General features: G+C 40.0%; 2 protein-coding genes across 5 annotated transcripts in view; one reads left to right on the forward strand and one right to left on the reverse strand.

The window, feature by feature from the left end:
* LRRC49 (leucine rich repeat containing 49) overlaps window positions 1–23,241 on the reverse strand; it is a 41,202-nt gene that overhangs the window by 17,349 nt on the left and 612 nt on the right. The window contains exons 1-8 of one of the 4 annotated variants that reach the window (XM_069866944.1): window positions 14,924–15,010; window positions 14,377–14,439; window positions 13,650–13,737; window positions 12,434–12,533; window positions 12,123–12,326; window positions 10,674–10,740; window positions 6,316–6,459; window positions 3,927–3,988 (exon numbers count right to left, since the gene is read on the reverse strand). In XM_069866944.1, coding sequence (XP_069723045.1) covers window positions 3,927–3,988; window positions 6,316–6,459; window positions 10,674–10,740; window positions 12,123–12,326; window positions 12,434–12,533; window positions 13,650–13,737; window positions 14,377–14,439; window positions 14,924–14,977 — 782 coding nt within the window. In that variant the 5' untranslated portion in view covers window positions 14,978–15,010. Of the gene's footprint in view, window positions 1–3,926; window positions 3,989–4,088; window positions 4,392–6,315; window positions 6,460–10,673; window positions 10,741–12,122; window positions 12,327–12,433; window positions 12,534–13,649; window positions 13,738–14,376; window positions 14,440–14,923; window positions 15,011–23,241 lie in introns of those variants that run through there. The other 3 variants (XM_069866946.1, XM_069866945.1, XM_069866948.1) reach the window with 3 other exon arrangements.
* LARP6 (La ribonucleoprotein 6, translational regulator) lies at window positions 17,033–21,651 on the forward strand. Its single transcript, XM_069866949.1, has 3 exons — window positions 17,033–17,152; window positions 19,268–19,463; window positions 20,566–21,651. Exons 1-3 carry the CDS (start codon window positions 17,070–17,072, stop codon window positions 21,631–21,633), a joined length of 1,347 nt encoding a protein of 448 aa, XP_069723050.1. The 5' UTR covers window positions 17,033–17,069; the 3' UTR covers window positions 21,634–21,651.

The raw sequence follows: 23,241 nt of genomic DNA on the forward strand, positions 1-23,241 counted from the left end.
TGATTACAAAAATCTAAGCAGAGGATCACTTCACTAAATAAGCAAATACTTAATGACGTTCTGAAATAAGAGACCATTTCTGAAATGGAAAATTGAAATATTTAATATTCAAACAATCTTACTGATTGTATCAACTGGGTATAGCTGTCACTCTTGGTGGCAGGAGAAACCTTCCTTCACTAGCACTCGGAAGGACAGCAAACCTTAAGCATGCCCAGAAATCACATTCTGTACTGATGTTCTTATTAAAGACTGTCATTGACCAGAGTGGCTACTCCAGCATTGGCATCACTCAGCTAGGACTAACATCCAGCTGCAAAGGACTTCAGATCTACTAGAATGTCGTATTTTAAACTGAGATATCCCTGAAAGATTCTAGGTACTAGATAAAACAATTTCTGCAATAACAACAGAAACACGGATAAAATATGAAAATAATATCACCAAATAGCAGTTGGTCTAAGGGTGCTTTGTACATGTGGCTAAGCTACCAAGTTTGATTATGATTTTCTGCCCTTTTTTTATGATGCAGTTTCCTTTCCATAAACAGCTGGCATAACTGCATTTTTGGAAGATCAGGCTGACATATTACTTAAAATACATATTCAATATGTCCTGAAGATAAAAGATAATCTTCTCAAATGACACATAAGTTACTGAAGCAAACTCGTAAACGTGTTAGAATAAGAAATGATAACTGAATTTCCATTGGGCTAGAATAGATTTCACTTGACAAATACGAGAATTCTTTTGTCTTCAAAATTAGTTTCAAATCCTGTAAATATATTTAATAAGAGCATTGCACGTATTTACTCCAAACACTTCTCACTAAATATTTAACCAAACAGTACTTCTGCCACTACGTATGATTTAAGATCTTTAATAAACCAGTCTCTTCAGGAAATGACAAAAAAGTAGAAAGTTTGCTAGTGTTTTCAAGACTTTCCATTTAGACATACTGCTGTACTTTGAAATTATCAGTACTCCAGCATACCAAAACGTTCATTCTGGAGTTAGAACAGAGATGTCCGCTTTATGCTGCTTTTAGCAGCTCAATTTCAGAGTAAAACACTAATGCAAAATTTTCACATCTTTGCATACACGTATGAAAAATAGAGCTCTAAAAATTTCTTTTAGACAACTTGTACTTGACATACTGGCATCCCAACCCTTAGCAAAGCAGAGCTTTCATGTAATACGTTTACCAAACAGACTGAATACTTTACAACCAAGCTTCTGTCTTCTTCCCAGCACGCGGGCTGCTGCAACAGAGCCAAGTGGTGACCACCCTACAGGAATCAGAGGCCACAACTCATACTGCCTCTAGCCTCTGTTCGCCACAAAGGAGTCTTGAACCAGCTCGTGAAATACAAAGCAGCTGTGGGCGATGCTGCTTCAGACTGCCACAGTCAGTCTTCAAGTAGAACGTCAGCAAACTGCAGCAACCATTTCTCCTTCCCTGTCCTTCTTACTTCCTAATGAATTTATCTTTGCTGAAAGGGTAGTTTCAGCAACACAGAAACACACTGTGAATTTCGGCTACATTACCAATGTGTCAGAATCATTTCAGAAGAGATCAGTTGTACATTTTGTATGCATGCTCAGAGTCCTGCATCCAATTTTCCCTGTAAGGGAAGAAAATCCACTTCTGTCTCACACAAGAATGTGGCAATTACCAAGCAGCAGAGTATTCTGGATTGGCGTAATCTCAGCCCCCACCAGTGACAAACATTCAACAGGTAAGAACAGGACTCAGGAACACTTGTCCTCTGTTACAGTCGTTCCTTCTCTTACACATCCACACCAATGACTTTTTAAAAGCATGTTCCATAAAGGTTTTCCATATGTAACTACAGATAAATTAATTAGAATAACTGTATCAATTTGATTGTCTAGAAGAGAAGTCAGTTGTATACACACAGCTGTTTCAAGGAAAAATAATGTTAAAAGTTACCATATGGTACACAATAAACCCAGGTAAGCAACTCAAACACATATAGAAGAATTCAAAAGTAGGAGTGATCAGATGTAGCACAGCAATTCACTGTGATTATGGTTGCGTATAACTTCCTCAGTCAATTCAAACAGTATCAAGCCAAGTATCAGGACGCAGATGGTCAAGAGTATATACATATCTACTACATAACTCAAAATCAGGAATTAATGGGGTTTTTTTTAGCCTTCAAAACTGCTATACGCAATAGAAGTTTATTATTTGAAAAACCCAAGCTAAATGTGATCATCAAAAGAAATTCTTCATTTTTAAAATAGCACCTGGCAGACAAAGAGTTAAACTGCCACCCACCTTACTACCTACGTAGGTATACCATATTTAGAGAAGAGCAATGCCTTTGGTTTGACATTAAGATTTTATTTCTATACCTATTCCAACTACAAATTGTATATTTCCCTAAATGTTCTAGTAAGTATTTATAGCTTACATGAAAACTAACACCAGTTCTATCAGTTCAGCTGAAGCCCCAGGGAATAAATGACAGCAATCATGATAAAATACCATGAAGCAAGCTTACTGATTACATAAAGTTTGAGAAATCTACCTTAAAAACCTCGCAGAAAAAAAATGGAATATTTTTCCCTCTTTGAACACTGTAAAAATAACAGGAATTTACATAAAATAATGTGAGAAAGGAGTCAGAAAGCTACACAAAATAAACCAAGTATATAAAAAGATACAGGCACTCCACTGACTGCAGTGACGCTCCCTGATGGCAGGGGAGCCAGCTACTGCATCCTCATTGTTCTTGCCAGCCGAAGGCATTTTGTAGATAAAACAGAAACAAAAGACAAGTTTCAGTTCTGGAAATTATTCAAGACAGGCAAAACGCTATGTCCCTCTCTAGCAGATTAATTAAAGGAACAGTATAATAGAGACCCCTGCAGCTTGTCTACGATTTTTTTTTTAAATACTTAATACGCACAAGGATTTAAGGAGTTCTGCATCGGTACTTTAAGAACCTAGGGAACACAGACAAGTAGGTTGGAGCTGTCTGTAAAAACCATAATGCAGGTCAACTTAAAATATTCCAGCCCCTATTATAATAAAAGCTCATACTAAGTATGACATTTCACAGAGAGAGCAGATAGCACAAAAGCAGCACAGTATTCCCTGTAATTAGACCATGAAGCATCCTTCCCCTGTCGCACATCTGAGGTTTTCATTCTAAGTGAAGGAGGCTGGTGGCGATTAAGGGATAAAAGAAGAACGGCATTGCAAACTGAAGGTAATGCAGGCCCTTTTTTTAAATACTGGCACTTGCATAAATGCAGACTCGAAAAATGCATGACAGATAAAGCACAGAATAAAAACACTTGTATCTATTTATAAACAAAATGCACTTCCTTCTTTGAAACTACAGGAGCCCTGCTTTTAAACTTGGGCTATTCTGCTTCTGCCATCTGTTCCGAAAGGGAAATTACCATAAATATACCTTTCAGACTTCATTAATAAATGGAGAGGTAAAATACAAGCATGAAATAATCAAACCACCTTAAGCAGAATCTGACTCAGCAGTCTGTGTAACTCCATAAATACAGTGATTGTAGGTTAAACATAATATGTACCTTGTGTAATGTTGCTGTAACAGATATGTAGTTTAACAGTAAAACAACAATTTACAAAATCATTTTCAATTTTGTTCATAACTAAACAATATGATAATTTTCAATTTAAGAATATGTTTCCTCGGTAGACTACCCATAGTACAACTACATTTAAATGCAAAGTATTTAAAGAATTATTACATTTAAAGGAGAAAACTCACAATAGCTTGATTATACTATGTGATATGTTAGGGGAAAAGAAATAGTATCTGCATTCATAGTGTTTTAATTTAAATTTCAATGAAATACAACTCCAGTAGCATACTTCAAATTACTGATAAGAAGCAAACTGCTGTTTCCCTTACCTAGATATATTGTTGAAGCTGAGGAAGAGACGCTGGAGACGGGGCAAAGTATCCGCATCTTTCTAGAAGGGAAGAGAGAGGCATGAATTCAGTAGCTGAAAGTAGCTTTAGAATCTCTGTACTTTGCCTGATTAAAATCCTTTCATTTCTACATGCTATAACCTTGCTGCAATATTGATTTCTGCTGAATGTGCAGCTCCATTTCTCCCGACTGCAGACTGCAAGGGAGTGTTTCAGTGCAGATATCTACTCTGCAGAACAAACTGCATCACTTGCAAAGCAAATGATGTTAAAGAACAGAGGATAAGGCTGCTGCTGGTTTCTGAACAGGCTTTTGGGAAATAAGCCAAGGTGCTGTCTCAGCATTTAAACTGCAGGATAAACACACTGTAAAAAACAAAAGTTGATTTTGTGACCACGCTGAAATAAGGCTTTTCAAGTGCAACACAGCGATGCAATTAGTGCTACGAAACAGCAGTGACTCCTGTGCCAGAGAATGATCTGAAGGACTCCGTCACCTCTACAGTTATAATTTACAGGAAGAAATGATCTTCCAGAATGAGTATCTGTGAATTTCATATATGTCACTAAAGATCTTCACAGAAAACCTCTAAATAGCAAATGGCTCAAATACTATCAAGGTGAAACATATCAAGAAAGATTAAACTTCATAAATGAAGTATAAATCCAAACAACACCATTCAGACTGCACACCTAAGTCTGCATCTCTGTATCCTACTAAGAAGCATACCCCAACAAACCAAACAATCCAAACACTTAACTAAAACGCAGCAACCAAATTCTTATAATGAACTTAGAGTGAAAAGTTTCCAGTTAAGTGCTACATGATAACCTTATCATGATTAAAAATTACACCTGCTTGCCCCACACACTCAGCAATAAGAAAACATAAGCTTCACCTTAAAAGAAAGAAATCAAACCATCTCCCTCAACTACTCAACTACTCCAGCAATAATATAACACTATCTTGGATATTCTTTCCATAAAATGATATATTGGTTTCTACGTTTTTGGATTTTCAGTAGTATAATACTGCAGCAAATTTTGGATTGCAATGCAGAAGTAGTGCAGCTTCCATTTTTTTCAGAGTTTCTCCTCAAAAAAGTTAAAACAAATTTAAGTAAAGAAATACACGTTTATTGTTGCGCACTGAGAAAAAGTCAACACCTATCATTAAAATAAGAAAAAGGTTTTATTTTAGGAAAGAGATGGACGTTTACTTCAGGTTTCAGGAAGCATGGCGTGTCCAAGACAATGTTATATGGACTTGACTCCAAATGACTTAAGAATCCTTCCCTAGAGGAAGGAGTTACTGCATGCTTGCTAAAATCGCTATCCAATTGAAAACAAAACCACACACCCATCTCAACAACCATTTCCTTAAAACAAACAACACAAAACCAACGAGACGAAACAAAGTTCTTCCCTGAATAGAACATCCTCTTCTGAAACATTGTTTCTGGCCAGGAAAGACTAAAATATCAAACTGAGATGTCACACAGTTCATGCCTATAAGGCACTAATTTAAATTTCATGCTGACTCTCCATTTGCGACAACACGAAGCAAGGACAAGGTATGAGCTACACCCAGGAGTGACGAGGCTGCAGCTACAAGCAAGGAAGAGAATTCTAGGTAACAGCTGATGTAGGGGGAAGATGCAGTAACAGAATCAGCAGTGAGCAGAAATGTCTCATTTTTCAAGTGTAAAACCAGGTCAAATATGGCAAGGAGCAGAACTTAGAGAAAGGAAAGGCTCGGCAGCAATAGGAGACCAACAACTAATAGAATAATAAGGGCCAGAAAAGCATGGCTATTTAAGTAGACTTACTGTATTATTTTATAAAGCATTTGTTCAAATAACCTACTTGCCATACCTCAACAACAACTCATAAACCGCAAAGCGAAGTTCCATTTTTTAGAACATAAAGACTTACAATGCTAGGTTAAAGCTTCAATTGGGAAATTCTGTTTTTAAGATCAGTATCTACTTTCTCTGCATTTGCCTCAGAAATATTTGTAAGGAGATTAAATTTAAAGATGGTTTTACTGCTTAGCTGAGCTACAGAAATTGAGATGGTTTGTTTCTAGGAAATAACCTGTATGGCAGAAAAGTTTCTAAATTTCTGTGTTAGAATCACCAAGCTACTTCAGAATCTTGCTGCCCACCTGCCGAGAACCACCATGAGCTTTGTTTCACTTCCCTGTACTAAGTATCGCAGCAAAACAAGATAAGCAACATAATAAAGGAAAACACAAGATTTCACAAATCTGAAATGCTGATACAGTTTAAACAAGTTATAGTAATAAGGCATTTTGTTAAAAACAAAGAAAAGAGAAAGAGAAAAAGGCACGAGCTTTGTTCCTTACTATAGCAGAGACTTGATTATGACGAAGGTTGAGCTCTGTGAGCGAATCCAGTCCATTAAGGTTTTCTACAATGGTTAGTAGGTTTCTGGCAAGGTTTAACACTCTCAGTTCACTCAAATGACTGATGTTTTCTATTTTAGTAATCTGTGAAAGAGGTATAATTATAAACACGCATCCTGTGTTTTATATTGATTTACTATACATATGTAGCATGTACTTTTTATTCAATAAATATGCAGTCTGCAATGATTTTATCATTATTTTTACCAGGTGATATTAAAATCTAGAGTCTTGTGGGAAAATAGGCAAAGAGTAGCCATACGACAAGGGAATTCACATTTTGTCCTTTCTGTGAAGTGCAGGCATTGAGTGCAATGTTTCATCAGGCATTACACTGATTTTTTTTTTTTATCTCAGAACCTCAGTGCTTTAAAGCACATTCAGTTCCCAGTACATTTCTCACTTGAGCTGGAAAAGTCTCAAAGTTCAGACCAAACCATACTATCCAAAAAATGCAGCACTCATAAATAAAAAAATCTTCTCAAAAGTGAACAAAACCTAAACTTTCCTGCTGTTTTTTCTCACCTCCAAACTCTTGGAAACACTCCAGCCATGAAAGTTTCACAACCTGCATGTCATCTTTGGGATTGATTTACACCCCAAGAGGTGGTGGCCAGGAAGGACCAATACTGAAATGAGACTCTAGCTTTCCTCTCAACTGCTACTACTCCCTCAGCACTAACAAAAACAAATACTTTCTGGGCTCTAGCACTATTTTTGAAAAATAAGATTAATGTTAGGCCATACCCTATTTGAGTACATTCTGCAAGTGTTGGCAGTGCTGACATTCCTTACCTTGTACAGAACTACTGTGTATGATGAAAGAGTTAACATTTTTTGTTAGTCTGATGTATTTCAGATCCCTTTAATATGATTTCTACACAAGATTTAATTGTTCACTGATAGCGTGCATTATTAACAATAGTTTTGAACACTAAAAAAAAAAAGTATTACAAGCACCTTAGAATATTTCTGTACTGAATTAAACTAATGAGGAAAGAATGAAAACTATTTAGCCAGATATTGTGTAATGGATATTACACATAAGATATTTTAGTATTTTGTTGTAAATATGTCCTATAACATGTACAAACCACATTTTTCTTGCCAGATATGTGAGCACATTCAATGTCCTCAGAAAGAACGCCGCATGCACTGAAGAGCTGGTCTGGTAAGATGACTTGCCAGAAGGTATCAGGAGGATTTACTGGATTTTGCAATAACCTGCTACATTGAATCTTATGGGTTTTATTTAATGATATCTGAGAAGCCAAACCATGAGAACAAAGACTATGGAAAAATTCTGTTCTCTATCATAACTCAGAAGTGGCAACTTATATTCCATAGTGCGTTGTAGTAATAATATTATTGTTGCCAGGCAATACCATTTAAATGGGAGCACTTTACTTACATGCTTCTTCTCATCTACTGGAGTCTAACAAACACGTTAAGTCACCTTCAGGAACTATCTGACTACAGAGGAAAACTGGAGATATCACAATCACTGATTGAAAGTTAACTCCTATCTCGAGTAAACTGTATGCAAGCACCAAATACTCAGCTCATCCTCTGCAGTGATGCAGACTGCTCACCAGATATTCTATCCTTAATACAACTCTTTGCTACAAAAGAATAGATCTGTCTTCATCTTTGATTCATTAAGACATGGCAACTTCAAAAGGCAAAGTCCACAGTCAAAACAAACCACAATATACATTAATACAAAGACTAAGAGAGCTGTAAAACAGATTACTGCTTTAATACATGTATTAATACAAACCATAGAGGATGACTCTATAAACATTAACAAACAAATCAACAAGCAGGAAGAAAATTCAACTGCCTTATTTCTCAACAAATAAATTGCCAAAATACTCTCATATTCACACAGTATACGTAGATATTCACACTACACTAGCAGTCAAAGATGCTTTTGTACATCAAAAGTGACTTGCATTTTTCAATAGTTGGAATTAAAGAAGATTTAAGTGATGCACATCAAAAAAGTGCCATTACACCTTTTATTTGAAAAAAAGAACCATCCTGAAAAATAGAAAATCGAAGCCCAGCGCTGGTTCCAGGTCATAAAACTGACTAGATCTATTGTAGGATTTTTTACTCTCCTGTGAAAACTGGGCACAGAATAATGCTACAGCAATCTAAGAAAACAGGTATATCAAGACCTTATTAAAATAAGGCAAATGCTATTTTCTGTTTTTCACTATGACTGACAAGCACGACTTTGTTTCTGCACTCTTGATTCTAACTGACCTGTATTGAACTAAAAAAACCAATCATGTATATGTTAGACAGGACACTGTTTCAGCAGAGTAATGATCAGAATCCACTACTTTGAACTATATATCAACACTTCATTTTTAATTCTACTGATCTGTTGTTTGAATTGCTATGTTCTGGGACACTGGAACACGTATTTTGAAATTCTCAAAACCAATTCTGTGGTTGAAGTCTATTCTTGACAAATTCACAATGTGGAAGAAATATTGCTTAAGATAAACTAGAAGACCAACATAAACAAAGAACCCACAAATCCAAATAAAGTTAAAAGATGGAGTCTTCTATTCACTATTAAGTGAGTACAGACCACCACCCCCCTCAGGCTTCAAAACAAGACACCAGTACACTAAGCTATCTTGAACCCACTATTTCTTCCCTTTTTCATTTCTTCAATAATGTCTTCAAAAATAACTAATAATACATATGGTAAATTGGCGTTTTAAATTTTTGATTCCTCATACATGAAAAAAGTTAATAAGAAAATATGCATATCTTTAAACTGGAAAGGAACAGAAGGGTAATTTATTAACGGAAGTGAAATTCATAGCCTTATTTGGTCATTCCTCAAAAACGCAAAAAGCAATTAATTCAATTTCCTAACATTTAGGCCCTTCATAAGTACATTTAGGATTAAAACTCTCTGAAAAACGAAAGCACTTATTATGCTCCAGAGATGTAATATTTACCTCCTGGTAGAGGATAATTTGTTACGTTCTCTGGACCAAAGCAGGCCTATTATTACGGAGCTGATCTAGCAGAAAGCAGTTGGGCACTATGCCGAAAACTCCTAGCAAAGTTCTAATTAATGTAAAGGGAGTTGTACAGACACTTCAAGGAAAATAAGATAAAATAAAAAAAAAAAATCACATCTACTTCGCAATCATTTGTAAGACTTGTGTATGATTTACATTTCATTTCCATCAGTGATTCCTCCACTTGTGCTATAAAAGTGTGCTGATCTAGTGCAGCTATATCTAGTCTGCAATATATTTATCAAAAACATAAAAACACCCTCCAACAGCAATCAGAAAAATATTATAAGTACACCAACATTTTGCCATCCCCAAACACAGTCACTCTAAGGCTCCAAGGGCAATGTCGTTATCTGTTCCTATACTGCCTCTGCGCACTGTTGGATTAATGAAATTTAAAGAAGCTACAAACTCATTGCCTCACATAAAACAATAACCGTTTATAGCTTGTCTTTTTATTTTCCTTGCCAGAGGAGTCAGTAAGACATCAAAAACTGCCAAAAAAGGAATTCAGAAAATTCACACATCGGCCTTCTATAGTCACAATAACCATATGTTGTTTTAAACAGCTCGATTATGGAGCTTATTGTATCACATGTGTTTTAAATTTATTTTACAAAAGAATACCATTTCTGGCTTGCTCTGGATACTCCATGCTGCTCCTAACATACCCATTAAACACGAATCTTCCTCTTGCATGTACTACAGCTAAAACTTCATGCAGCACTTGAAACACAAATGACAGTTTTGTCTCAAATCAGGGAAACTGAAGAGACACAAAGTACTTAAGTCCGTTCGGAAGCATTAATCATTCAAGAGATGGGACCCATTCTGCTTTTTCCTGTACAAATTTAAGTCTTCAACAGATATGTAAGGGATCTCGTTCTGTAACACCAGCAACAGTAGAAAGAACACAGCAATCAATGGGACCTTAAATTCTTCTATGACTTCTAAGACTGTGCTACCTCAACGACACCATGACTGCTTATGCTACATCACTGCTGTGTAGGTGAGTGCTATTATACTCAGTTGACTCTGCATTTTAATCACTAACTTTCCAAAAGTACAATGCTCAAACAACGTGATACAAAGATTCAAAATAACACCATACCACCTTTGATTTACTGATTTCGGTGAGCTCAAAATTTGGCACCAGTTCCCTTTCAAAAAGCAGTAGTTTCATAAAAGCCACCTGAAATGCATGATGTCTATGCAAGAAATGGAAATAATCAAATTATTGTACTGTACCTGATTCCCATGAAGATCTAAAACATCAAGATTTTTTAGGTTCTCCAGATTTGAGATCTTCTTTATTCTGAAAAATTTAAATTATGACATATATTACTTCTCATATTAAATAAAAAGTGTCTTTAATTTTCCAGCTAGTATAAAACTTAGCCATTCCTTCCCACCTACCAAGAGTAAGAGAAGAATAACGAAGTTCCAAATTATGTAAAAAAACCCTGCATGAATGACAGAGTCTGCCTTAGACTATCACCTTCTTTTCTGACAGTCAACAAGGCTATAGTGGCAGTATGTATGTGACTCTTCTAAGAGGTCGACAAGGTAAGAAACACCTGCACCACTAGAAAAGAAAGCCAACAACCAACCTATCTAGATACCTAATAATAATTTAAAAAAACCCCCAAAACTTAATTACTGGCAAAGAGTTAATTCAAAACCAGTTTAAAGAAAGACTGTAGTGACATGGGCTTTGCAGAGTTTGTTAGAAGAACACAGAACAAAAAAATCCCTGAAAGCATTTAGCAGTATTTCTTCTTCTCTTGTACAACTTCAATGTCTTAAAACTCTTCCATTCTGTACTATTTTCTCAGATTCCAAACCTAAGTTATTATATACTCAACAGCATCATCTACTGGCTGATAATATTAAACAGTACATGTACTATACATTTGCTTCTAGGATAATCAAAGTTCACAATATTTTGCTTTTGTGTTTAGACATAGTTTCTACAGGTGAGACTTTTCATACAAAAGCAATAAGCTGTAGTAACATACTGCACTGTTGAAAGTTGTCAGTTTTGAACACACACCAAATTAGGAGATACACTCTTTGTAAACTGCACAGAACTCAAGTTCATTGAACAGTTCTTCCTTTACCGAATATAAAGAAATAAGGAAACTCAACAAATTCAGAGCACAAGCCTCAGATGTGAGAGCAATCCCGCAGATACTTCTATTAAGTTATTAAAGGCTCTATTTTTAGAAAGTAATACAACTAGCAAGTGGTATCTCCCAACAGAACAGAAACTACAAATAAGCAATAAAACCTGCAATTCATCTGTCTGGTTTCTTCTGAATACAGAAATACTTTTTATAGGTTATAAAGAATCAATGAATACTCTGTGATGTGAAAAGAGATTCCACTTATCACACAATTCTACAGACACATATTTAATAGCTGATCAGAAAGAAGATTAGATGGAAACATACAAAATGCTTCAGAACTGTTGCTACAATTTATATAAGAAAGGAAATTTCTGAAGAACATTACAAGGGAAAACCATGTGCTTCCACAGCAGGAACCCTATCACTTACCCAGTGTTCAGGACCAGCTCCCTGGTCTCACAGCGAACATAACAACCTCAAAATTCCATAAGTAACAGAAACAATGACAGATCACCGTTGTTACAACGTAAAAAAGCAACGTGCTTTAAGGTAGTTTTATTATTTTTACCTGTTCTTTCCCAATAAAAGAACTCTTAGGGATCTAAGAGTCGAAAGACCACTTATTTCCTCTATCTGATTATCGTATAAATCTAAGAAAACAAGATGCTGCAGATTAGAAATATTTTGGATCCGGGTTATAAAGTTATGTTGGAAATTCAAAAGACGAAGATGATCTTCCCCATCAATAACTGGACAAACTGTGAGTTTTTGCCTGAAAGGAAAAAGAAAGAAAATAAAAAACACTTGTGAGTAATGAATCAGTAACCCACCTTCTAGTCCCACCCCGACCCTGAATCACATACTCCATAACCTTCTCACCTTTCCAGGGTCAGTCTATCACAGTTCAGTATTTTCTCTTCAGCCGTACGTTGCAGCACAGGAAACGATATTGATGAACTGCTCCCAAAACTTGTGTTATCTGTCAGAGAACCATACAGAGAATACAAGAACTACTTCTTCATAAAATCATTAACTACAGATAACAAAAGCGTATTTTTCTTTCTTAATAAGAGACTTGGTACACACAAGTGCATTTTGCCCCATTCAGTACTTAAGAGTTAGTTTTTCCTTTCATCTATACGCTCTACATCCTCTTTCCAAAGCACATCGTTACATTTCTGAGAGATTTTTAGCAACAGTTGGTTTTAAGTGGATATTTCGAAGATGCTTTTGTTTTGATTAGAATTACCCAATGTTGTTTTAAAGTAAGGTTGTATAATTGTTCCGCAGCTTCAGTATCTGAGCTTAAAAAGATATAATTTAACTTAAGACTAATTTAAAGACACAAATCAAAAGAATGTTGATGTAACTAGAAACTAAATCACCAGAACACTGAAATCCTCCCATTGAGCCACAAACAAATGCCAAGTCTTCTAAAGGTAAATTACACCAAGTAATCATTGGTATTATATTTCACTCCATTATCAAGAATTAAAGAGTCAGCCCTTTAAAACATATTTACAAATCTATGCACCTTCACCCATTTTGTTAATATGAGGGGAAAGAGGGAAGATGACTAAAAATACCTGCAAAAATAAATCAACAACTGTGTTCTGCGAGCTTTGGCTTACTAGGAAAATGATCCCCGAAAAATACTGGTCAAAAAAGATCACAAAATCTTTGGAAAAGAAAACATGAAAACTCTCTCTTTGCATCAGGGCTCTGAACAAGAAACTAATTTTGTCTGAATACATTAACGTGTTAACCATTCAATAAAATGTTACAGGAGAGAACTGGGTGGCTTCTGAGGGCATGTACAGTAGGAGCACTCGATAGACTGTAGCTCTGCAGGTAGAGGAAAGGATGCTCTTCCATGGACAGAACAAAGGGTGAAAAGAGATCGAAAAAGCCATCTGCCCTAGGCAGGGGAAAGGTAGCAGTTTCAGGATGTGATACAGCAGCCACTATATTGAATTCCTGTAGCCAATTAGAAAAAGCTGTCACGCTTACATATTTTAATCAGGCATTTCTTCACTATGCAGTTAATAACAGAAAGACACACAAGACAAACCAAACAAATACTACAGAATATCACCTTGCCTTCCCACATAGTTCTTTTCCAGATCATGCTGCAGAAGTCTATTGTGGAAAGATGACTGTTCTTTATTTATCCTGAATTCAAACTGCAACACAATATTTAAGACAAATGTTAAAGTTTTGAAATGCAAATAATGCCTTCACACAAACACTGCCCATTGAAACAACTACTGTTCTTGAGTAACTGTGCAAACACTCCAAAAAAATCAAATAATTGCTCTAATAAGGAGTACTCAGCTATTATGGTACTATGACCAGTATGTTCCACTGGTGAAAAATAAAATGAAAATATGGAGGTTGCCTGCACGTTCATGCGCACTTGACTAAATAAAGAGAGGTAATCCACTCTCTAAGGTGTATGGCAATTAGAGGAGGAAGAGAGGTATAGAGGGAAGCGTAAGAAGTCATGTATCTATAGATATATAAATAGTTCACGGGAGGCTGTGGTACATTCTCATGATTTTATTTTATGTATAGTTAACAAGGTTAACTAAATTACCAAAAGACTATTAGATACATCAGATAATACATTAAAAGTCAACATATTGAATATATAACATACGGAATGGTTGGACTGGATGATCCCGTGGGTCTCTTCCAGCCTGGTTATTCTATGACTCTATATTATGACTGAAAGGACAATTCCTATTTGAAATCACATAAATACCACCGTACCATACAGCTGCATTAATTAATAGAACTGTGAAAGAAAAGGTAATAATTACCGGTTTGCTTCTATCTGTTATTGTGGCGGTCTGGATAACCAACTGAAGGCCACAATTATTAACCTGCAAGTTGGAAGACAAAGCAATGGAATATCACATTTCTCAAAAATGGGGATGGATATGAAAGGATGAGTGGAACTTTTTTAAGCAATACAGTAAAATCAACAGTAAAACCTAACAAGAAAGGAACTATTTTGCAAAACCACAATAGAGAATACATCTCACCACTAAGTAATAACAATTTTTAGCTTAAAAATACTAACAAACACAGGGAAAGGGTGATTTTATTGAGGAGATCATCCTGGCCGTGAAGAAAACAAGAGGTTATGTTTGTGAGAACGCATTTATGAGAACGCGTAAGAAATTATCACGCATTTCTATGAAATTTTCTGTTTTTTAAAGACAAAACGCGCTGTCCTAACGGGATGGAGGAGACAAAAGGCAGCACTCGCCTCGAAGCCCCTCGACGGAACCCTCGGGAGCCGCCCGGCTGCACCCCCCCGCCCCGCGGAGGAACACCGCGCCCCCCCCAGGCCGCAGCACCTACCGCGCCGGGCGCGGGCCGCGCGCCCCTACCGGGCCGGCACTTGCTGGGCACCATGTCAGCCCGCCGGCCGCCGCCCCCGCTCCCAAATCCCTCCGCCGTCTCCGCGGCAACCGCCGCTTCCGGTCGGCGCGTGGGGAGGGAGGGGCGGGAAGGGGCCTCCCAGCACCCCCAGTGACACCCCCAGTGACACCTCCAGTGACACCCCCAGTGACACCCCCAGTGACACCCCCAGTGACACCCCCGGCTCGGGCTGGGACGGACTGGGCTCCGCAAGCCCCATCCCGCCTGGAACCGCCCCCCCCCCCCAGGGATGGGGCAGCTACCACTGCTCTGAGAAACCCGGGCCAAGGGCCTCCCCGCCCTCACAGTGAAAAAATTCTTTGTAATATTTAATGTAAACCCAAGTTGGCTCAATAGAAGGAGCCACCTGACAAACTGAAACGTCTCTCTCAAGTATCACTGAGGTGAGCTGCAGCACAACACAGCTCTCTGCTCACACTGGTCCTGACCTTGCTCTTACCCAGGGAGGCAAACAACTCCCACAATCTCAAAAACTCGTAGAACGTGGGGTTTGTGTTTTTATTTCTGCTCCCACTGACACCAATAGCCAAGACTCGTCACAAATACCGTTCCATCAGCAGAGGACAAAAGACTCAGTGATGCCTGTAAGCGTATTCCACAAACAGAATATTTCATTGCTTAAGGCGCGTTAATGAAAGAAGCCAAAGGCACTGAGGCGGAGCGGCAATCCCGTTATGGGTTGGTGCCAGCAAACCTGACTCACAAGGACTGTTTGTCACAGTGACGAGAAGAACTGGCCCCGGAGCGCAGTCTCGCTTTTTGCCAATCCAAACTTTTAAGAAGAAAGCTTTGAAGCCATACAGTGGAGTACAACTCGGATGGATTGCGCAGGCAAAGCCAGGGATCTCAAAAGTGAAGCAGAGACTTAAAGAGCCCGCGTGCACTGAGCAGCCTGGGTCCAGATAGCATTTGAAAGAAAGCTCTTCCCTGGCTGAAGAATTAACATTTACACAGTAAACTGAAATGCTTTAGATTCTAATCCCAAAAATATGAATGTTCACATCAGTTTAGTAGCCGAAACAGCCCACTGAAATACAGTGCAATAGTTTTTAAGTTCAAAATAAATCAGCAATCAGTGTTTCAGAAAAGAACCCTCCACATACGAGTAAGTTTTTATAGAATCATAGAATAACCAGGTTGGAAGAGACCCACCAGATCATCGAGTCCAACCATTCCTATCAAAATACTGGTGGAACTTTTCTGTTCTTAAGTACCGTCCAGAATGACAGAAGAGTGCTCTACAAATACAACGTATATCCAGTAATCCGTGTATGTTATCTGATAACATAGATACACTCCGTTTTGATGAATCTCCTCCTCGGTATTTAAACCACGCTTATCCCAGCATAACCCTTTTGAGTGTCTTGAAACACCCAGCTCTGGCTGGGACACAGCAGCGTGGTCCCAGGGCTGTTCAAGGAGATCACAGAATCCCTAGGTTGGAAAAGACCTTTGAGACCATCAAGCCCAACCGTACCCGTCCACTAGGAGATCAGATCTCTGAGCAAATCATCTCACCTTCTCTCAAACCCCTCCAGGGATGGGGACTCCAGTACCTCCCTGGGCAGCCCTCCCAGGGCTTGAGAACTCTTCCAGTGAAGAAATTGTTCCTGATCAAAGACTCATAGAATCACCAGGTTGGAAAAGACCACTTGGATCACCGAGTCCAACCATCCCCATCTACTCCTAAACCGTGTCCCTGAGCACCCGGTCTCGATGTCCACTCTGAGCGTGCCCTGGCGCAGCTCGAGTCCCATCGTCTGGGAGAAAGAGCCTCGGGAGCCGAGCCCAGCGCCCGCCCCGCTCCATCCTCCCTGCCGGGAGCTGCAGAGAGCCACGAGGCTCCTCGCAGCCTCTTTTTCTCCAGGCTGAGCGGCCCCTTCTTCTCCCAAAAAGCCGCGATGCGAAGGCGGCCGCTGCCCGGCGAGGAGCCGCGGGTGTCCTGCTGAACGAACCCCCTGGTCCGCGAGCACGAAGGGGTCAGCGCGGCCGGGGGAGGGACCGGCCCTGCCGGCGGGGGAGGGAGCGGCGGCCGCGGGCGGCCCGGGCCGAGCCTCGCAGCGCCATGGCCCGGCGGGGCCCGGCCGCCATCCGCCTCTCCGGGGACGGCGACGGCGAGGGGGACGCGGGGCGCTGCGGGCGCGACAGGTGAGACCGCGGGGCTGGGGGCGGGCAAGGACAACCGGGATCCAAGCATCCCCCCGGGAATCACAGAATCACCAGGCTGGAAGAGACCCACCGAATCACCGAGTCCAACCCTTCCCAGCAATCACTAACCCGTGTCCCTCAGCGCCTCGTCCACCCGTCCCTTAAACCCCTCCAGGGAAGGGGACTCAACCCCCTCCCTGGGCAGCCTCTGCCAGGGACCAGTGACCCTTTCTGTGAAAAATCTTTTTCTGATGTCCAGCCTGAACCTCCCCTGGCGGAGCTTGAGGCCATTCCCTCTCGTCCTGTCCCCTGTCACCTGGGAGAAGAGCCCAGCTCCCTCCTCTCCACAACCTCCTTTCAGGTAGTTGGAGAGAGCAATGAGGTCTCCCCTCAGCCTCCTCTTCTCCAGGCTAAACACCCCCAGCTCTCTCAGCCGCTCCTCATCAGGCCTGTTCTCCAGCCCCTTCACCAGCTTCGTTGCTCTTCTCTGGACTCGCTCCAGAGCCTCAACATCCTTCTTGTGGTGAGGGGCCCAGAACTGAACAACCGGGATCTGAGCATCCCCCCGGGAAGGGCCAGCTGGCATCTGCAGCCTCTCAGAGCAGGACGTGGGTTCCCAGTCTGTAGTTCCTCCCTGCCATCCTAATCTTCCTGCCTTTGATGGAACAGGGGTGAGGACGGTGGCAGCGGTGACACCGAAAATGTGGGTAAATCCACTCCTTTTGGAGGTTCAGAAAGCAAGTGCCCTTTCTCTGGGCTGGACAACATGAGGAGTGATCTCCATCATAGAATCAGAGTAGTTTGGGTTGGAAGAGTTGGGTTGGGATAAAGATTATCTAGTTCCAACGCCTCTGCCATGACTGAACACAGGGCATTCTCATCTCTGTGTCTGGAAGACGCTGTCTGAACAAAAACATGTTATCAAAGGGACATTCTAAAGTAGTGTTTTTAGTTTAAAACCTAAAATCTACTCTCTGTGCAGATGTGTTTAGCTTCTTGTGTGACTAATAGCCAGATGAGTCACTATGTTAAAAGGTTGTTTTTCAGTCTGTCCTATCTGTTTCGGCAAGCACATCCCTCAGGAAGCTCTGAATAAAGAAAGAAGTACATGAAAGTTGTGAATTACTAGTGGTCACTTTATTAATGTTGACTGACAGTGCTTATCAATGACCTTTGTAGTAGAGCTGACACCTTAGAGGTACTAGCAGTTGATCATTACTATGAATTACTATTACACCGTTTGCCTCAATGCTAGGTAACAATTTCAGTGGTTGTTTGTATTTCAGCAACGAGCGTAGAGCTGTAACTGTATATGGAATGAAGTTTATCTCAAATCCATAGTTGCAGTACCTTATCTTTGGGATAGGACGTTTGGTAGTGCTCCATTTTGCACAGACACCTAGACAATGTGATGGGAAATGACAGCGTCTTCTTAGCAGCCTGCATATGTTTGCATATACAGCTGTTCCTGATGTCCATGAGCTGCTACTACATCAAAGTCCTTAATCTCCAACATACCTCCAGTTTAAGCCCTTTGGTAACTGCTATTGGCATTCTGGAAGTGACCTTTCAAAGGTTCAATAGTCCTGTTAGTCTTTCTTACTAATTGGATACTGTACTGTCTCTTGCATTCATGCAGTTACAAGGCTTGAGAAATCATGGTTTTGTCAAGTTGGAATATTTTGGTATGTGATGCTACTCATTAAAGATATAGATGTCAAGCCTGTGCTTAACAGCTTCATGCTGAAAAATAAACCACTGTCACTGGAAGAACTCCATGTAACACCAAGCGCCTGTACACCTGCATTTCCTGTTTCAGTGTAGGATTTGAGTTGGCAGAGTGTTTTCAAGATCCTAGTGTAAATGTCTCGTTGTTCTACACTGAGATCAGCTTTTGGAATGAGCTCAGGAACTGGGCTCCTTATGCTGACTGGAAAGCTTCACCCTCTGAGCTGGCCGCCTACCTCAGACGGGAAGGGCGATACCTGTTCAGTGCTGATGTGTACAGTAAGCTGGAATTGGCACTACTGTTATGTGTTTTCATTTTGAAAGACTGATTGAATTCATTCAAGTAAGATGAGGATCTATTAACAGCATGATTTAACTGTTTTCCAGTGGTGGGGAAAATGATGATGACGACTGTGACCAGAACTGGAAACCACCAGAAAATGACCTGATCCAGAAGTTAGTTGCACAGATTGAATATTACTTCTCAGACGAGAACCTCGAGAAAGACGCCTTCCTTCTAAAGCATGTTAGAAGAAATAAAATGGGCTACGTCAGTGTTAAACTCCTCACTTCTTTCAAGAAGGTAAGCTGACTTTTTAATACTGGAAGTTCCTTGGGTAAGCCCGATCAATCTAAACACATTAGGAGAGATGAGATGAATTTATTTTACAGAGATAGCTTTACAGTTGTCGTCTTTATCTGCCTCTCTCAAGGGCTGATGCAGTTTTGATGTGACGGCTACGCTTGTTCTCATCCAGAACTTCAACTGCTGAAGGCGTTCATGATTGGCTAGGGGAATCATAGGCTTTAAAGCAACCGTGCTTTTATGTTACCATTCTGGGAGTGAGCAGGGCATAGGAAACAGGACAGTGGATAAAACTAATTTCTAGATCAGCTGCTCACAAGGGGCTAAGTAATCCTGGTGAAGTTACTCTTGTCTTTGAGAAGGGATGATGAAACTGACCCTTTCAAATGTATGGAGATGCAAAAATTTAGAGTACTAGAAAGTACCTGGTAACTGAAGTCACTTACAGGTGAGGTGTTTTTTTGTTTTACATTAGGAACTCCTATGTAAGTATGTGTATGTAAAGATTTCTAAAATTACGTTAGAAACACTTTGTCAAGATTCTACATCTGACTTTTACAGAACTATTCAGTCTCAAGGTGCCCCAGTTTCTTCTGCCTGCTTCAAACAGATTATACTGATAAAAGATAAACTCTTCAAAACAGTCTTAAAAAACAGTGGAGAAGTTTGGGGTTTTCTTTAAACTGAGATTTTTGAAGGAGGACGAAAATGAGTTCAATAATATGAAGTCCTAAACTTGGCAAGACTACTTGTTTGCCAAATTTAACAAAATAAAACCCACAGAACATGCCTTGTGGTCATGGTTCAGACCTAGATATGGAATGACCCAATACCCCTTGAACAGGTTTTAAGATAAAATAATGATTTCCAGTTTGAGATTTACCATCTGTTCCTATTTCCAGCAGATTCAACAGGACATGAGCTGTACAGATCACCAGTGCCCATTATAGCAGAAAAACCATAACTTTTTCACTCAAGTTTGCTACATGAAACTTAAATCCAGGTTTCCAGGCTGGAGCCTGCATCTGCCTTACACTTTCTGTGCTAAGTTTGAGTGGGTTTGCTCAGTTGTGTTGCTTAACCTGTCTCTGTCTTCAAGGTGAAACACCTTACCCGTGACTGGAGAACCACAGCCTATGCACTGAAGTACTCGGACACACTTGAGCTCAGTGACGACAACAAAAAAGTTAGAAGAAATACTCCAGTTCCAGTGCTTCCAAGTGAAAACCTCCCTACCAGGATGTTACTGGTGTACGATATCCACATGATTTCTGAGCTGCAGGCTCCTAACAAACAACAAGAAAATGGATGCTTGCAAGAAAGGATAATGGAGCATCTCCTCAAAGCCTTTGTAACTTTTGGTGCAATAGCATCAGTTCGTATCCTTAAGCCTGGTAGGGATTTACCACCCGATATTAGGAGGGTCAGCAATCGGTACACCCAGCTGGGAACTCAGGAATGTGCAATTGTAGAATTTGAAGAAGTAGATGCTGCCGTACGTGCTCATGACTCCATGTGTGCTGAAGAGACTGGCATGAAAGTTGTCTTAATAGGCATGAAACCTCCAAAGAAAAAAGTTCCCAAAGACAAGAACCGTGATGAAGATACCAGCAAGAGTCTTAAGAAGGCTAAATCCCTTAATAAGAGAGTGGAGGAGCTGCAGTTTGTTGGTGAGGAATCTTCAGCAAACAGCTCTTCTGACCCAGAGAGTAACCCTACATCACCACTGTCAGGACGCAGAACTACTGCAATGAATACTAAGAGCAATTTGAGCTCTGTCATTCACCCAACCAACCATTTGAGTCCTAACGTGTCACCCAGATCAAGTCCTTGGAACAGTCCATCTTCACTAAGAAAAGTAACCAAGAAGTCTCCGCTGGCTGAAGACAGCAAGCTTAACCCAAGCGCTAGCCCTGAAATTCCAAGGCAAGGTACAGAGTATTCCTCAGATAGCAGTATCACACCTTCCGGTAGCCCCTGGGTCCAGAGAAGAAAAGCTCAAACTGTAACACAAGAGAAGAGTCCCAGCAGCAGCCCCATGTTGGCTCGGAAAATACAAAACGCAGATGGTCTGCCTGTAGGGGTGCTGCGGCTGCCTAAAGGTCCTGATGGCACCAAAGGATTCCACAGTGGATGTGAAAGAAGGAAGGATACAAAGAATGAATAAATTGTGCTTTAAAAACAATTTCACACGTCAATCATCTGCTTTTGTTCAAGCCTGTTAAAAAAATTGTCACTTGAGTGACTCAGTTGGTATTTAATTTTTAAAGTATTTGTGTATTCATGTTACAGAGTCACAGAGTAGCTGAGGTTGGAAGCCATCTCTGGAGATTGACCAGTCCACCTCCTTTGCTCAAGCAGGGTCTGCTACAGCAGGTTACTTAGGGTTCTGAATATCTGCAAGGACAGAGAATCCCCAGCCTCTCTGGGCAATGTGCTCCCACCTTCAGCCATCCCTCCAGGAAAAAAAGTGTTTCCTTACCTTCAGGTGGAATTCCCTGTGTTTCAGTTTGTGTCTCTTTTCCTGGTCCTGTGTTGCTGAGAAGAGCCTGACTCCATCTTCTTTACTCCTCCCCATCAGGTATTTAAAAACACTGATGAGATCTGCCCCCCGAGCCTTCTCTTCTCCAGCCTAAACAGCTCCAGCTCTGCAGGCCTCTCACAGGACCAATGCTCCAGTCCCTTAATCATCTTATGCACTTATCTAACATAACGCCCTTATCTGTATTATTATCTTTTTATTGTATTAGTTTGAAATGCCTAAATATTGAAGCCGGCATATAAATCATTAATGTAAATGCATTATTTGCAAAGCAACGATCCTGAAGAGCAGCGCGTAAACAAGTAAGAGTTTAGCGGCTGTATAAAGATAAGCTCTGGTGTGGTACCAGCTTAATCATAACGAAAAGAGGTTTTGAAGACTTTCTGTGTTTGTCTCAAAAGGGACTCTGAGCAAGTTACTCTACAGTGAGCAGTGGTGCTCTGCTTGCACACATCTCCAAAGACAACATCGTTTACTTAGGACCAAAGCGTGTGTTTTCATGTGATGTGAATAAAGATGCTGAGCACTGAAGACTGTTCTGTAAGGATTATCTCATATAATTGGATGGAAATAAATGAAAATATTAACTCCTCCTAGATTTACTTTGTTTACTTTAAAAATAAGTTGAGCTGCACCTGAGTAGATAATTAAATCTCACCTTATACCGTAGGAAATTCTAGCAATAGTTACTTGTAATTTCCACTGCACTAAGGGAAAAAGAAAAAAAGGTCCGTGCTCCATTGCAGATGGTTACTTCAGTGGTGATGCTTCATGCCAACTGTATGCAACAGTCTCTTTTTATACAATATTACAAACTAAACAAGGTTTATCTCGCTATTCACTCTGAATTTAACAAGCAGGCTCAGCAAGAAGGGCTGAAAATAAACCGTAATCCTACCTGAAATCAAAGAAGGAACCTCTGTAGTTTTATTACAAGCTATACTCCTGAAAACCAGCCCAGCTATAGCAAAAAGGTGAGGTTTCAGCTTCTAGTATACAGCTTGGGAACTGTACACAATAAAGTTCTAATGGGATGATTCCTCATTCCAAAACTTCACATCCTTTCCAACTTTCATTTCACTCTGCACATAACACGTCTGCAGTGTAAATAACTGCAGTAACACACAGTTAGAAACCAATTTACAGAACGCTCAGTTTCTTGTGTATCATCCTTTAGCCACACAAATATATTCCTGGTTCTTTTGCTTCACACAAATGGAATCCTTCAAGTCA

This window comes from Phaenicophaeus curvirostris, chromosome 12 (assembly GCF_032191515.1).
Source record: "Phaenicophaeus curvirostris isolate KB17595 chromosome 12, BPBGC_Pcur_1.0, whole genome shotgun sequence".
Lineage (NCBI taxonomy): Eukaryota > Metazoa > Chordata > Aves > Cuculiformes > Cuculidae > Phaenicophaeus > Phaenicophaeus curvirostris.